Raw genomic sequence first — 16,046 nt, forward strand, 5'->3', positions numbered from 1 at the left:
AGGGCTTCAAGCCTTGCGTTACGATCGGGAGGCAAGACGAGGCTAGGAAAAGGAGGCGAGCCGAGCAAGCGAGTTTAGCGGAAGCCAAGCGGGCACCTTACGTTGCGCGGGAGCAAGCAGGAGCCGAACGGCAGGCGTCGTCCGATTGGAAAAGGCGGGCATTGGGCGGGCGGTTGCACGGGGGCGCCTGTGCGCCCGGTGTCCACCCAATTTTTTTCCCAATAAGGCCATTTTAACTACAGGGTCAACCCATGCATGGGCCCACAATGAATGTGCCTTGGTTGGTACCACCACCCCGTCGGGCGAGAGCTAGCTAGCTACAGTGATCAGATTAAGGGACACTGTGCGATCCAAATTAAGTTCCATCTCATACGTACGTTGTGGTGGGTCCATATCTATCCCAGACCGAGGTGCATGCCCTTGAGCTAGCGTTGATTATTAATTGGTAAAGACTTCAGAACAGCAGGCCGTAAGTTTGTGCTCCTGCACAGCTGCTCCATCCATCCTCCATCCACCATCCATCATTTACTCATTTCATTAGTTCACCTCTCCCATTTCTCTCTCTATGTAAGCTTCTCTCTCCCGCTCTAGATCTGGGTCGAGACCCTGGAACGACCCCGCCACCGCGGGCGGACATGTCGTTGCTGCCGTCCTCGGTGCCGCCGCCCCCATCCGCCACGGCGAGGCCTCCCCTCCTCGTCCAGGGAGCCCCTTGCGCTCTCGCCCGTGCAGGAGGCGCTCGTCGGCCTCGCGCGCCACCGTCGGCGGCGCCGAGGCCTCCTCGTTCGGGAAGCCTATCGCGCTCTCGCCCGCGCAGGAGGCGCTCGTCGTCATCGCCCTCGTCCACCGCGCCGAGGGCTCCTCCTTGTCCGGGGAGCCCCTCGCACTCTCGAACGGGTAGAAGGCGCCTCCTCCCTCCGCTGCCCACCCTCACGCTGGTGACCCCCCGCCCTTCTCCTCCCTCCACGGCCCTCCACTCACGCCGACGAACCCCCGCCCTCCTCCATGGATTTCTTCGATACTCTTCTGATTTCTCGTCGCGAAACGAACTGAATTTTGGGGATTCTTTGTAGGGAATTTTCGGTCGAGATGCAGGGATATTCAGTTAGTGGAAGAGCGGATCCATGCGAAGGCGAGAAATGGTTTGTACATGATCTGTTTTTTGTGCTAGGAATCTATTTGATTTGGGTGATTATTTATCAGACTTTTTTGGTAGAGGGAGAAACCCAAATCGATTTGGGAGGAAGAGAAGGAGCCCTCTGTGAACAGAGGATACTTATGAGATGTTTTAATTCATGTCATTAGATTTCTACTGAACATTAATCAAATTCTTATGATGTGTTACTTATGATATTAAACAGCATTCAAAATGATGGTGATTGGTTGAACACATGGAATTCCTAACCATATTATTATACTAAGCAATACTTTTTGTTGTACATGGGCAATAATCGGATCCTAGAAGGCAATAATATTCTATTAAATAGGCAAAGTACTATATCAATTAAGTAAAACACTACTCGTATCAAGTAAAAGAGTTGTTAGCTGTTACAGCTTAAGCAAAGTAATATCTCAACTAGGACCAAAGGTTCTAGTTTCATTGTACTTTCCTTCATATTTTGGACATTCACTCATATTATAGTGCATCGCATCTTGCATGTGCATCATCTCTATGGTTTCAACCAATGTTTTCGGCATGTCATATGTGCAGTCAAAATAATATGACTACTTCCTAGTGTGATTAGTATAAACAGTAAGCTACTTATCCTCTCTGATTATTTGGTTTTCACCCTTTTACACAATTCAGAGTATCCTTTTTGTTCATTGTCATGCATCATGAGCAAATATGATAATTAGAAGTAATATTCTTATTTAGAAACAATGCTATTCTCTTTTAGCAAAGTACTATTCTCAGTTGGCAAAGTTCTATATTCTAAGATAGGCAAAGTAGTGTTATTAATCTGGCAAAATACTGTTATTATTTAGACAAAATATTATTCTTCAGTTCAATTTAGAAAAATTTTACGCTTTTTCTCATCAGTACATAAGCATTGCATATAATTTTTTCTCAGTAGCCAATAATATGATTCCAGATTATGCAAATACATTTGAGTAGGCAACAATATGTTTCTGTACTACACAACAATATGATCTTTGATAGGCAAAACAATGTACTGGTGCTAGTCTGCTAACTTCTTGACCTAATTTGACAGGTTTGTGAGGTCTTCTTACAACCAAAGTATTTGTGCTGCAATAAAAAGAAGAAAGAATGAAACATCATTTTTCAATGTTGCACTTTGTCCTACAATTAGTGTGCTGCTCGACACGTTGCGGGTATTTAGCTTTATCTGCTATTTTTTATGCATTAGAAAAATATACCAAGCATTTCAGATGTCCAGTACAAGTAGTTTCTACTGATAGTTTTTTTTGGCTTTTGTTTAGAGCATTTTTACTTTCTGATTATAACATTTTTCATGTGTTCCTACTGATAGTTTTTTTTTGGATTTTTCATGTGTGCAACTTATGCTAAACCAACATGCAATTAATCATACCAGCTAAGAACTTTTGTGTTTGCGATAGTAGCTTATGCTAAACCAGCTAAGCAATTTATGGGTTGGGTGACGGTGGCCCTCCAGAAAGGGTTGGAATATTTTGGCCGTTTGGGCAGCGAGCATATGCGCTGCCGCTGAACTTATCAATTTTACCATTTCAGTCAGATGATTCTACTATTTTTTACTGCTAGGTTGCTGCTCCAGAAGTTCCAAATAGGGTGCACGAGGGTGGTTTATTAAAAGGATCAGGTGAGGGGTGAGGTCCTGCACTTGTGCTATTTTTCAATTTTATTTTACTTCATGTGGTGATTTTGCTCAATCCTTGCACAAATTCATTGCCAGAACATGCCTTTATTATTTTCTGATGGTTTAGATGTAGTGGGAAGTGAAAATCATAGTCTTAGGGAGGTGGTGCACATGAAAGTGTGGCCACTATAGAGATTTTAGGTCTGCCCCCCAAATCTTTAAGTCTTTCTAGAGGTTGCTAGTACACAATTGCTATGGTTGTCATCTCTTAGCTTGGGCCTTGGTGATATGTCTACTGCACCTCTGAAAACTGTTGACACCAGTTTTATCTTTTGTATTGTCTGGGACTTTTATTATGCCCTTAACTCCTTTATGTTCTCTTGGTAATGCATGATTCAGCCATGGAAACTTTTGCTAAATCATCAAGTAATTTATTAATTTTGAATTTAGCATTTTTGCATTATGATTCATAAGCATTTTAATTAGATCGGTTATGTCTTTTTTCAGACTTATATAGGCATTTTAATATTGGTTCTCAATAAAACTGTTCTACGAATGCAATAATATTGATTCCCAATAAGCAATTTTATTGTTGTATCTAGGCATAATAATACATTTCATTAAGCAATTTTGTTGCCTTTAGAAAATAGATAACATACAACTGCCAGCAATGCTAATACAACTGCCTACTAATTTGTGAATGTTTTTTTGGACCTCCATTACTTACATAGTTGAATGTTCTCTCTGATTTTTTTTATAATTACAATGCAGGTTACCAGATTTTGAACATGGATGCAGACTGAAAGACATTTTGAGTAATTAGAAGTAAATACATATGGCACTTTGGAGTACATATTGAGTGCATTTTACAATTTCTGGTTCACATAGTTCCGTAATGAAAGTAGTAGACAAATAAATAAGTAACTATGTAGGTCTAAAAATTGTGTTCTAAAATGCATGATGATGCATGACATTTCTGTGTTCTTTTTTTCTTGGGGTTGATGCTGTGTGTTCTGAAGTGCTTGTAGATTAGGACGAGATGATGCAGTGCAGTGTGTTTTGAAGTGCTTGTAGATTAGGACGAGATGATGCAGTGCTGTGTGTTCTGAAGTGCTTGTAGATTAGGACGAGATGATGCAGTTGCAGGCACCACATTGATTGAGGACCTGATGAGGTAACTACAAGTGCAGGAGTAAAATTGTGTAGACAAAACTGTAATTTCTAACAAGCATAGATGCACTTGTAATAGGATGCCAAATTCATTTTATTTTAGATCTTGTAACATGAATAATGGCAGCTCTTTTCATCATTCATCAGGCAAAAGTATGGTACTAAATTAGGTTTGTACATTTACTAAATTGCTTCAGAGTTTATTAAGACATGCCTAAAATCGAGCAATTTTTTTGGTTTGTACATTTACTAAATTGCTTCAGAGTTTATTATGATATGCTTTCAACTTTCAACAAAAGTGCTTTTTGGGACTGCATGAGAAAAAATATCATCGAAAAATATTGAAGTAAGATCTTGTTTTGATGGTTTTGTTGAGGGCAACTCAATGGTGCAATTAGATTTTAATTTTGATGGTCTAGGGTAAAGTTACGGCTTTTTAAAGTCTGAGATTGCTTTTGCATGTGCTGATGTCATCTTTTTTGTCTTTATCCTAAAGTTGCACTCTGGAAGCAATTTTTTACAAAAAGAGAAACATGTTACCTCTAGATGGCCAAAAAAGGGTATGCCATACGGCCGGCCTAATTTACGGCCGGCCATACGTTAGCCGTGTACTTATTAATTAGCTATCTAGTAAATTTTGAAAATTCAAATACGAAAAGTTTCAAATCCTTTACCACGTGCACGTGCGCGTAAATATACGCCAACGACAGCACAAAATGAAAGATTCGATAATGCAGCTTTACTGAGTCGCGTCGATCACGTGAGCTATATAGGTCTACTGAGCTAGCCGGCCGGCCGGTGTGGCCATCACGTTCGTGGTTCGTCGTCAGTGATGTTGGACTTCATCACATGCGTGGAGTCATGGGATTCCCTCATCACGAGTCTGCCACAAGTCCACAACTATATGGACTCATGATGCTGTTGCATGCACGTGCACACGCAACGCAACGACCCGGCAGAAGCTCGACGACTTTTGGTCATGGTATGTGTCCACGTCGCTAAAATTTGTCTTCCGTTGGTAGATGTTTTTGAAGAATATTATATGTATGTGCCTTGTACACAAACTTTCAAATCTTTTTTCTACACGGATACGAAATATATATATTGTGATATGTGAACTCGCGTTGCTCCACTGGTAAAATTTTTTATGGTGTAACCTGCTCACCTAGGTAGGTCAAGTTGTCGATTCGGCAAGGATGGTCATATTTTTTCTAGATTAATTTTAAAATTTAACTGGCGCAACTTTTTTGTGGCTGGCGACATGCTCATTGAGACCAAGATGGCTATGGTGACTTTGTTATTCTTGAGAAATGCCGGATCAATCTCTAGGAAGCCACGTGTACGTAAACATTTTGATCTCCACCGTTGATCATTAATTCATGCATGTGAGAGCTTGGCATATATATAAGAAGTTTGTCCCGTTTATCATGTGGATGATGGACGACGTGGGATGGACTAGACATTTGAGGTAAGAAAGTACAGCAACTCACATGGACGATCGTCATTGTGATCACGAGTCTGACTAGCTGCTGGCTCAACATATGCAGATCTCTTATGCTAAAAAAAAACTCATAATAATAATGTTGTAGGTGATGACTGGGATGGTGTGGAGGACCGCTAGCTGCAGGCAGTGCAGGCATTGCATTCATCTGGAGGGACAAAGCAGGATATGATTCAGGAAGGAAGCAGCGTGCGAGGCGTGAATGGATTCAATGTTGGCTAGCTGTAGCAGCGTGCATGCATGCAACTGAATCATCAGTACCTCCATTCTTCCCGCGCTAGCTACCCAGCGACCGTGCGTACTCATGTCTGTATATATACTTCCTCCGTTTCATAATATAAGTATTTCTAAATTTGGTCAAAATCAAATATGTTCAATTTTAACTATAAATAATAAATAATTTATAAGAAAAATAATATTGCTTATGAAAACAATTATCTTATTGTATAAGTGTTAATATTTAAAATATTCATTCATAAGAATATTGATGGTCAAAGTTGAACAAATTTGAATTCGACCAGATTTAAAAATATTTATATTTTGAGACATAGAGGGGATGCTGCAAAGAGAGAGACATTGGTGTACAACATGCATGGAATTCAGTTCCTACAATATACTGATGGGAATACCTGTGGATGGATCGGAGTTGTTATACTAGACCAACAGCAGCAGCATGCACTGCACTGCCTGCCTTCGTTCGAATTTCCTCAGCTCGTCCGTGTATGATCGCATCGATCGTCGGATATGCAGCTCATGATGATCTCTAGCGCGCGCTTCTTAGAGGTTGTACGGCCTTCCTAAATCGATTCCAAAGTTCCAAGTTGATGGCTTCTCGCCCGAATGAATTGAATTATTTCAAAGCTAGCTTTTGCAAAAAAAAAATTTGTTTACTACTCCCTCCGTTCCAAATTATAAGACATCCCAAGAATCTTGGAGAGTCAAAGCAATCTTAAGTTTGACCAAAATTATAGAGAGAAATATAAAAATTTATGATATCAAATTGATGTACTATAAAAATATAACTAATAAAGAATCTAATGGTACTTAGTTTATATAATAAATATTATTATTTTATTATATAAATTTAGTCAAACATAAAAATTTTTGACTCTTCAAAATTATTGGAATGTCTAATAATTTGGAACCGAGGGAGTAGTAGCAATTTGCTGACAGCAGGGCCATGGGCAGGAGGAGGTAGGAGCGAGGCGTTCCGGGCAGGCAGCGCGCGACGCGTGGGACGGATAGATCCACATGCCAGCAGACCCATCCAACGAGCTAAATTCCCGCACTCCGGCATGGATTTGCCTAGCCAGCTCCCATCCACCGACTGCGCTGCACACTACTGCTGACGCACCACCAAATTAAAATGCGTGCCAACAACCTTAACTGCCCTGACGTACGTGCGCCAGCTGCATCAGCTTTCAGCTACCTCATTCATATATACCTCGCCCAATTTTATGGTCGCGCCGATCTGTACATGTGGCGACGAGTTGCCTTTCCTCCTTTTCAGAGACCATCTTGCAAATGGTTAAACTACAATGCTTACAAAGAATTCAACTTAACAAAGGGACGAATCACATAATAAATACTAGTAAGAATACTCATCATTATAATTAGATTTATCGGCTAATTATATTTAATCTATCATCCTACTGTTGGTGTTGTTTCGATTAGGTCCGACGATCCGACTAATAATAACGTTAGATTAAGTTCTATTGGTTAGATGCATTTCTTTATTTGTAATGAAGTTTATCCTTTGCTTTATTTATTGCCCTTGAATCGGTTCTCTAGCCGATGACCCGCCCGTAGTATCGGACTTCATGGCCGATGCGTTTCTTGGAACTCTTCGGAATCCCAACTGATGCGCTTCTTGTTGTTTATTAACTAAATCTTTTTTCTTTGTCAATTACAAGTTAAATTAATGGCACGCCCCAAACCTCGATAGCAGGATCTGCGCCAAAGAAAAGCAGAGCTCCCAGACCTTAGCGTGCCATGCTGCACAGGGATCATATCATAGTTTGAATTTTGTGGCAACAATCATACGACATTCTGGGCTTAGTTATTTATCTAAGAAGAAAAAGTCATTCATCATCAGTCACAAAGGAAACCCTTCTTTCTTTTCTGCTGCTTAACGCTACTTCTCATGCTGGGCCGCTCACGGGCTAGCATCAAATAAAAAGGCCCAACAAATATTCGGCTATTTTTGCTTTGGATTTCAATCATTTTTTTGGCCGTACTGTGGTATATGGGCCCTTTGCAAAAGTGAAGTTTAAATGCTGTCTACATTTAATATTCGGCAATTTTTGCTTTGGATTTCAAACATTTTTTGGCCCCATACTACACTGCACATATACTTTGTTTATGTCGTTGTGCTTCGCAGGTCTACAGGGAATCAAGGATAACGGGTGAAATATAGATTTTAACTTGTTCATGACTGATATGCAGAAGTGAAAGAACATACAGTAACCTAAATATAGCTATTTGTATGTCCTTCAGTTCAAGTACAAGAACATATTAAATTAGCCACTCGTTTCCTTTTTTCTAAAAAAAAATAAATTAGCCACTCGTGTGAGCGTAAACAGGATGCTAATTTAGCATAGCGTCTCCAGTGTGTGGCACAACTCCAAAAAGTAGAACAAACATAGGATGAAGTAAACGTCTCCATCTGATCAATCTCTCTAATAGTTAACGACATAACCTGTTGAAAACTCCTGGAACAAAGGGCTGTGACTGCAGCAGAGTATATGCTGAGCAGGAGAACAAGCAGGAAGTGTGAGTGTTATGAGCACGGTGGGATTGAGAGGATTGTGAAGGAAGAAGGGGGCGGCTGCTGGCGCGCTACAGTACCCGTGGTGCTACAGTACCGCGGGTACTGTTCACGAGGCGGCGGCTGCGAGGGCGAGAGAGCGGCGGCTAGGGTTGGGGGCGCTGGGAACGCCGGCTGCGGGGCTTCGCCCACGGCCGGCAAGAGAGAAGGGATTTTCTTCTAATTTCTTGCTTGATTAGATTGATACATCTACTCTCCTTATATAGAGAGGTTTACTTGACCCCTAAGCAAACGACTAATTAACCCTAGTGGGCTAAGGCCCAATAGGCCCTTGACTCCTCTAACAGCGAGATGTGATACTGGATTTACTGATTGATGTTTTAGAACTACAGTCTCTCCCATTTTGTTTGAAAACAGGACTGTAAACCGTTCACAGCTCAGTGCAAAGCGACAGCCTGCTAAACTGCCAGGACAGCCAACTTCACATACCATGTCAGTTACTCAGGTTTGCAATTAGAAACACGCATGAAGCACAAAAACCAGGTATTGCTGGCCCAACGCACCAGAAACTAACTGTATTTCACCAGAGAGCCAAACACGTACCTGCACTTGTACCAACTTCAAAACGACCTTCCTTGTACTTGAAATCGACTTCATTTTACTTGGTCAGCAGCTAGACTGTATCCAGAAAGCCACCAGCACAGCTCCATCATATTTCTTATCAAAACATGGCCTTCAGGAGTTCAGGTAGATGCCAGGCACGTCCTCAGACTCTTTACCACAAGTCTTAGCATCAGTGAATGATGGATGTCAAACTTGCGGCATCTGTCGATCTCAATTCGGTCCAGCATATTGGATGCACCTAAACAAATTCAGATACCAGCAAATTAACATACCTAAACAAATTCAGCAGCAGCTGTTACCTGTAGCTGTAGCTGGTGGGGAAGAGTTAGTGTGGCAGAGGAGCTTATCCTGAGAAGCTGGAAGCTATCCAATTGGGTTCTGTTCTGATACAAACATTTGGTTTTTCTCCTTTATTTTGTATTGGCTGGATACAATTTCTTGGCAACATATACACACACTGAAAGGTGCCGTGCCTCTGCAGTCTGCAGTACTGGACTTATTCATCATCTTAAAACATTCTACTACCCCATTGATCACAACTGAAACAAAAGTGCCACAGCTTGCAACTACCTAGTTCGTAGACATACTGAAATACAATTTTAAGTTAAAAAAAAAGAAATACAATAGGATCTGTTGGGTCATGAACATTCCGAATTGTGCTTGCAACTGAAACCCAGACGCAATGCACTCCACTTGCAGTAAAAAAGAATATACTAGCTATGGAAGAGGCACCGGCGTCAGCAACGGTTTCCCGGAGAAAAAGGCCTCTAGGTTCCCGATCATGAGCTCGCGGAGGTCAGAGGCCGACTCCTCGGTGAACGACGCCTCGTGCGCCGTCAGCACGACATTGTCCATTTCTCGCAGCTCCGGCGGCACGTGCGGCTCGTTCTCGAACACGTCGAGCCCAGCGCCGGCGATCCTTCCTTCCCGCAGCGCGGCGATGAGCTCCTGCTCGTCGACGTTCCCCCCGCGCGCGACGTTCACCACCACGCCGCTCGGCCCCAGGGCGTCCAGCACGCGCCGCCCCACGATGCGCCGCGTCGCGTCGTTGAGCGCGCACGCGACGACCAGAGCGTCGCAGTCCGCGGCGAGGGCGTGCGCGTCCGGGAAGTAGCGGTAGGGGACGGAGGTGGCCTTGGGCGCCCTCGAGTGGTAGGAGACGACGCAGCCGAATGCCTCGAGGCGCTTGTCGATCAGCCACCCGATGCTGCCGACGCCGATGATGCCCACGCGCTTGCCGCTCAGCTGAATTGGAGTGGACAGAAAAAAATGATTGTATTTTTGTTCTACAGCAAATGTAAATTACTACTATATCCAAGCAAGATGCCAAGAACTGCTGGGAAGGAGATAGAAAAAGAAATCGAACCTTGGAGGTAAGTGGGTAGTCCCCTTGCGCCGGCCAGAGCCCGGCGCGGACGTAGCGGTCGGCAGCGGAGAAGATCTTGCCCGCGCCCGCGACGGCGACGCCGCGGCGCGCGCAGGCGGCGAGGTCAATGTGGTCCACTCCCGCGCCCGTGGTGACGACGCAGCGGAGGGAGGGCACGGCGTCCATGAACGCCGCGTCGACGAGGACGGCGCCGCCGGCGACGACGAGCGCTGCGCGCGGGGGGTCCGGCTCCGCGGCGGCGGCGGCGAGGAAGGCGCCGAGGGGCGCGCCCGAGCCGTAGAAGTCCAAGACGCGGTAGCGCGCGCGCAGCGCCGCGGAGAAGGTGGCGTCCGTGCGGCGCAGGAGGAGGAGCCCTGGCCTCGCGGCCGGCGCCGCCGCGGCAGCCATCGCCTGGCCTGGCCTGGCCTGCTCTGTTCTGCCCCCGAGGATTGGATTCGGGCTGTTGGGGGCGGTGGATCTGGTCCCACTAAGCAGAGCAGGCCCGCACGTTTGCCGTAGGATCGCGTGCCAACGGCCATCGCGCATCTGAATAAAGTAGTAGCCTTCAGCATCAAGATTTGCTGTTGCAGCCGAGCTGAATATGCTGTCAGTCAGTTCTTGAAAATTGTTGACAAAACTTGTCCTGATTCTTGCAAGATCCATGGCATAGTCGACCATTCGCAAAAGGGAAAAAACTTGTTGCATAATCGACCGTGATTTTTTTATGAAAGAATCGACAACGAATAATTTATCAGCCACCCACCCATCACACCACCATAAAGAAAAAGGACTTTGCGATTGTCGCTTCTTTCCTCTCCAAATCAGAGCCTGCCCTCTTACCTATCCCAGCGGAACGGAAGGATGTCGTCGCCGGCGACCAGCGCGAGGGCGGACGACCACAAGCCGCTGGTGCTCCTGGTGCAGCCACTGTTCCCGAACTTAGCCGCGGTGCTGGAGGGCCGGTACCGCTTGGCCCTGGCCGCGGACGCCGACGAGGCCACGGCGGGCGAGGCCAGGGTGCTGCTCGTGCCGGGGCTCAAGGAGGTGACCGCCGAGCTCATCGGCAGGCTCCCGGCGCTGGAGCTCGTGGTGGCCACCTCCGTCGGGCTGGACCACGTCGACCTGGACGCCTGCCGCCGCCGCGGGCTCGCCGTCACCAACGCCGGGGACGCCTTCTCCGCGGACTCGGCCGACTACGCCGTGGGCCTCCTCATCGCCGTGCTGCGCAGGATCGCCGCCGCCGAGGCGTACCTCCGCCGCGGCAGGTGGGCCACGGACGGCGAGTACCCGCTCGCTACCAAGGTTAGTAGTTTGACCTGTGAAACCACGCCACCTCCTGCTTGTTGACCGAGTCAGACGCAGTCTGGACCATTCAGATTCAGTGCGATGAGAGAAATTCGGGATAGGGCACAAGATGTAGTACTATGACATAGAAATTCGTATTTAGGACCATAAGAATTTCTAAATTTCCTCTCCGACTTAATGATAGAAATCCTGATTACGAAGGTGTCAGTTGATCGACCCAAATCGATCTATGCATAAGCGAGTAAAATATATATGGCCGGTCCTCGAACTTATCTCAAAGTGTCATCTAAGCCTCTAAACTCTCAAAATGTATTTTTAGATCTCTAAACTTGTCCGAAGGTGTTATTCGAGCCCCTAAACTCTCAAGATGTATCTTCAGACCCCCAAACTTGCTTAATATATCATTTCGGTCCCTAAACTTTGAAGGTGAATTTTCAAATCTCTAAAAATTACAATTAATTAATTGTATTAAAAAATGGATTGTTTATGAAACTATTTTTTCAGCCAATTCATTTATAAATCTTACCACCAAGACCATTTTAATTCTAAAATAGCTGCTTATTAATCATACATCGTGAGTTGATTTAGATCAATTGATATCAACAATGTATGGGCTTTCTTGCTTGCGAGAAGAGGCCTATTTGGAGTAGTGGGTAGAAGTAAAGGAAAAAAGAGAACGAGCACCCTGGGACTGGCTGGGGTCGTCGCCAGAGGAGATGGCGCCGACTACGACCCAAGAACCCGCCGCTCGCATCGACCAGGACGGCGCCTGCAAGCCGCTCGTGCTCCTAGCCGACCCTCTCATCCCAGAGTTCCAGTCGGACCTCTCCGCCCGCTACCACCTCCCCCCCCCCCCCGCCGGGGCCGACGCGGCCGCCGCCGCCTCGGCGCGGGCGCTCCTCACCATCGACCTCCCGGCGGTGACGGCGGACCTCATCGACGCGCTCCCGGCGCTGGAGCTGGTAGTGGCCTCGTCCGTCGGCGTCGACCACGTCGACCTCGCCGCGTGCCGGCGCCGCGGGATCCGGGTCACCAACGCCGGGGACGCGTTCGCGGTCGCCGCGCTCCGCCGCGTTCCCGCAGCCGACGCCTACGTCCGCCGCGGCGGCTGGGTGGCCCACGGCGAGTACCCGCTCGCCACCAAGGTTCTCGATCAATTTACTATGCTAGAAAATTGATAATTTTATTATTGCACTGATTTGTGCTTTCCAACTAATCAAGAGCACGAACTGGAGGATCATCCAATGCGGATTTGATGAGCGCAGTGGCAAATGCCCTCCCTCAGCCGCCACCAACTGTTGCGCCCCCTCGCCCACGCTGCCGGACAAACCACTGCCACCGCCGCCGCCATATCCGCCTCTAAGCCCAATGGGCATGGCACCTTCGGAAACCCGAACTCTCTAAGCTCCACTGCGTCCTGCCGCCAACCCGATCGCCGGCGACCGCCCCGCCCACCAACCATCCCCGAATGGCACCGGTGGCACGATGGGCGCCATCGAACGGGAGTCCAGAGGGAGGACAGGAGCTGTGCTCATCATAATGCTAGCGGGGGATCATCAAACAAAACCAAAAAAAAAAAAGAAGAGGAAGCAGAGAAATAAAATTGACAAGTGGTTGGTTTGGTGCAGGTGAGCGGCAAGCGCGTGGGGATCGTGGGTCTCGGCCGCATCGGCTCGCAGGTGGCGCGGCGCCTCGCCGCCTTCGGGTGCCCCGTCGCCTACCACTCGCGGTCGCCCAAGCCGTCGTCGCCCTACAGGTTCGTCCCCACGGTGCGCGCCCTAGCCGCGGACAGCGACGTGCTGGTGCTGTCGTGCGCGCTGACGGAGGAGACGCAGCGCGTGGTGGGGCGGGAGGTGATGGAGGCGCTGGGCAAGGACGGCGTGCTCGTCAACGTCGGCCGCGGCGGGCTAGTGGACGAGCTGGAGCTGGTGCGCTGCCTGCGGGAGGGCGTCATCGGCGGCGCCGGGCTGGACGTGTTCGACAAGGAGCCGGACGTGCCGGCGGAGCTGCTCGCCATGGACAACGTCGTCCTGTCGGACCACAGGGCCGTGTTCACGCCGGAGTCCTTCCGCGGGATGCTGGACGTCGTCGCCGGAAACCTCGAGGCCTTCTTCGCCGGGAGGCCGCTGCTCAGCCCCGTCACGCTCTGAGCTCTGTGTGAACTCGGCCACACAGGACAGGGCTTCAGTTGCGAGGGGTTTGGAGTGGCTTGTACTTTTTTAATCTTCTTTTTTCTAATAATAAAAGTTACAGCAAATCTCTTGCCATTTCCTTCAAAAATTTTTTGGAAAACTTGTTTTCTTTAGCTGAAGTTGACGGAAAATTTGACTTGAAGTAGAGGTTTTTGGTTTAGGAAATTCTGGACCTTCAGCCGTTGAGCGTGAGAGGGAACCTAATTATTCGTTCATTCTTCCAAATAAAAATAGCCGAACGGTGCATCCCAGATCCCTAAATATATATTGTTGTGTCAGCTAGCTCTCCAAACTTCGAAAATGCATTTTGGTTCCCTAAACCGTTTAAATATGCCCATCCAAATTCCAAACGTGCCACGCGAGCTCTCAGCACCAATGTATCTATAGGTGAGGTAAAGGAGCGGGAGAAGGGATATAAGAGGCCAGGGAGAGAGATATTCACTACGGGAGCCGTCTAGTTTGTCGTGTGCCAAAAGCACACGGCAAAGGCCGAAAAACGCACGGCAAAATCTTTGCCGTGTGTAACACACGGCAAAGGGCACACGGCATACAAGTGTCGGTAAATAGGTCCTTTGCCGTGTGCCTTCTGTCGGGCACACGGCAAAGAGGTTGCCGTGTGCATTTTCCGACACCCGGCAAAAAAATGAATAGCAAATAAAAAAAAGAAATCCATGCGGGCCCGACGGCACCCCGACGCCGCCCGCACCCCACCGCTGCTGCACTGCCGGCCGCACCCCGCCGTCGCTCCCACCCCCGCCGCTATTGCCATGGCGGCCGCCGCCGCCGTTCGCTGCCCCGCCGTAGGAGCCATCTGCGCCTCCACCATCGACGTCGAGCACCGGAGGAAGAAGTAGTCGCCGTCGCCGTCGCCGTCCCCCGGTGCGGCTTCCCAGCGGGGAAGGAGGGGAGGGCGCCACCGTCGGTGTGCCAGGGCACGCGGCAGCGCATGCAGTGGACGAGGTCGATGGCCTTGCTGGGGAAGGGCATGCGCTTGGAGCCTATGACGGCGGAGATGGCCGGGATCCCTCGCTCGAGCGCCATCTGCACCTGCGCCTCGTGCTCGTCCTTGGGTGCGAAGGACACGACCGCCACGCCGCGGTCGAAGAGGTAGCCGCCGAAGCTGGCCACGCCGCAGCCGACGTCGAGCACCACCCGCGTTCCCAGATCTGGTGGAGGGAGAGGAGAGGGAAGGGGCCGCGCGCCGGAGGAGGAAGAGCAGGGGGCCGGGCGGGCGCCAGGAAGGGGCCGGCCGCGCGCCGGAGGTTGGCGAAGCCACTCCGAGGCCACGCCGGGAGAGGGCCGGTCAGGAGAGGGCCATGCCGGGAGGGGGCCGGCCGCGCGTCGGAGGTCGGCGAAGGCACTCCGAGCCGCCGCCCCCGCGCTGGATCTGAGCAGCGGTCGGGGCGCACGAGGGTGGCGCGAGGCGTGGCGGTGATCACGCGAGAGGAGTACGCCGGGAGGGGTCCGTCCACGCGCCGGAGGCATTCCGAGCCGCTGTCCCCGCACCGGATCTAGGCAGCGGTCGGGCCGGCGGTGGCGTCAGAGAGGAGGGATTGGTGGCGGCGTGGGCAGAGAGGAGGGAGAGAGAGGGGGGGGGCTGTGGGGAGAGAGATGGGGTGGCGGGAGTGGAGGGCGTGTGAGGGGGTAGGGTTAGGGAGAGGGTGTGTTGGGCCGGGCCAGATGGGGTGTTCGTGCGAGGGGGAATTTTGTTTGCCGTGTGTTATATAGAAGGACACACGGTAAATACATTATTTGCCGTGTGCCCTGATCTGTAACACACGGCAAAAGTTTTGCCGTGTGTTTTTTGATAGGCACATGGCAAACAATGTGTTTGCCGTGTGCTCGAAATGCTGCACACGGCAAACAAGAAGGCACACGGTAAACACATATTTTCCGGTAGTGGTTGGAGAAGGAGAGAGAGAGGGTGTGGCTGAAGGCGGAAGGAGCTCTTCTTGACTTGAGTTGAGCGAAGAAAGAGAAAGAAAGGGGGAGAGAGAGGGGAATGATGCCGGAAAGAAGAGAAAGAGGTAGTGGGAGAGAAATGATGCCGGGGAGAGAGAGGAGTAAATTACTTAAGGTGATTATCTTTTTTAAAATATTCATAAGCATATCACCATATGACATGCCACATCGGCATCGAGAGCTGGTGCGGCATGTTTAGGATCTAGATGGACCCCTTTAAATGGTTTAGGCACCTAAATCCAATACCACATTTAACATTCATAGACACAACGGAAGATTCAGTTCAGTAACGCGGTTGGATGTTGGGATGGTACGGCTCGTCAAAAGGTAGGATCCTCCTGACAGGATCGTCCGCCAGCCC

At 48.7% G+C, this 16,046-nt stretch overlaps 2 protein-coding genes and 1 long non-coding RNA gene across 4 annotated transcripts; 2 read left to right on the forward strand and 1 right to left on the reverse strand.

Moving 5' to 3' along the window:
• The first annotated feature begins 724 nt into the window (after window positions 1-724).
• LOC120642848 lies at window positions 725-4,337 on the forward strand. The gene is made up of 3 exons (XR_005662753.1): window positions 725-2,334; window positions 2,744-2,801; window positions 3,570-4,337. It is a non-coding gene; the product is annotated as an uncharacterized LOC120642848 (long non-coding RNA).
• A 4,902-nt stretch (window positions 4,338-9,239) lies between these two features.
• Window positions 9,240-10,682, reverse strand: LOC120639581 (glyoxylate/hydroxypyruvate reductase HPR3-like). Its single transcript, XM_039915448.1, has 2 exons — window positions 10,227-10,682; window positions 9,240-10,105 (listed from the first exon to the last, which is right to left on the reverse strand). Exons 1-2 carry the CDS (start codon window positions 10,632-10,634, stop codon window positions 9,578-9,580), a joined length of 936 nt encoding a protein of 311 aa, XP_039771382.1. The 5' UTR covers window positions 10,635-10,682; the 3' UTR covers window positions 9,240-9,577.
• LOC120639580 (glyoxylate/hydroxypyruvate reductase HPR3-like) lies at window positions 10,654-13,984 on the forward strand. Of its 2 annotated transcripts, none has more exons than XM_039915446.1 (2): window positions 10,654-11,528; window positions 13,160-13,883. In XM_039915446.1, exons 1-2 carry the CDS (start codon window positions 11,088-11,090, stop codon window positions 13,679-13,681), a joined length of 963 nt encoding a protein of 320 aa, XP_039771380.1. In that variant the 5' UTR covers window positions 10,654-11,087; the 3' UTR covers window positions 13,682-13,883. The 2 variants fall into 2 exon arrangements, with proteins under 2 accessions (XP_039771380.1, XP_039771381.1); XM_039915447.1 differs by lacking the exon at window positions 10,654-11,528 and adding an exon at window positions 12,146-12,676 and having other exon boundaries at window positions 13,160-13,984.
• Window positions 13,985-16,046: the final 2,062 nt, after the last annotated feature.

Source organism: Panicum virgatum, chromosome 7K (genome assembly GCF_016808335.1).
Source record: "Panicum virgatum strain AP13 chromosome 7K, P.virgatum_v5, whole genome shotgun sequence".
Lineage (NCBI taxonomy): Eukaryota > Viridiplantae > Streptophyta > Magnoliopsida > Poales > Poaceae > Panicum > Panicum virgatum.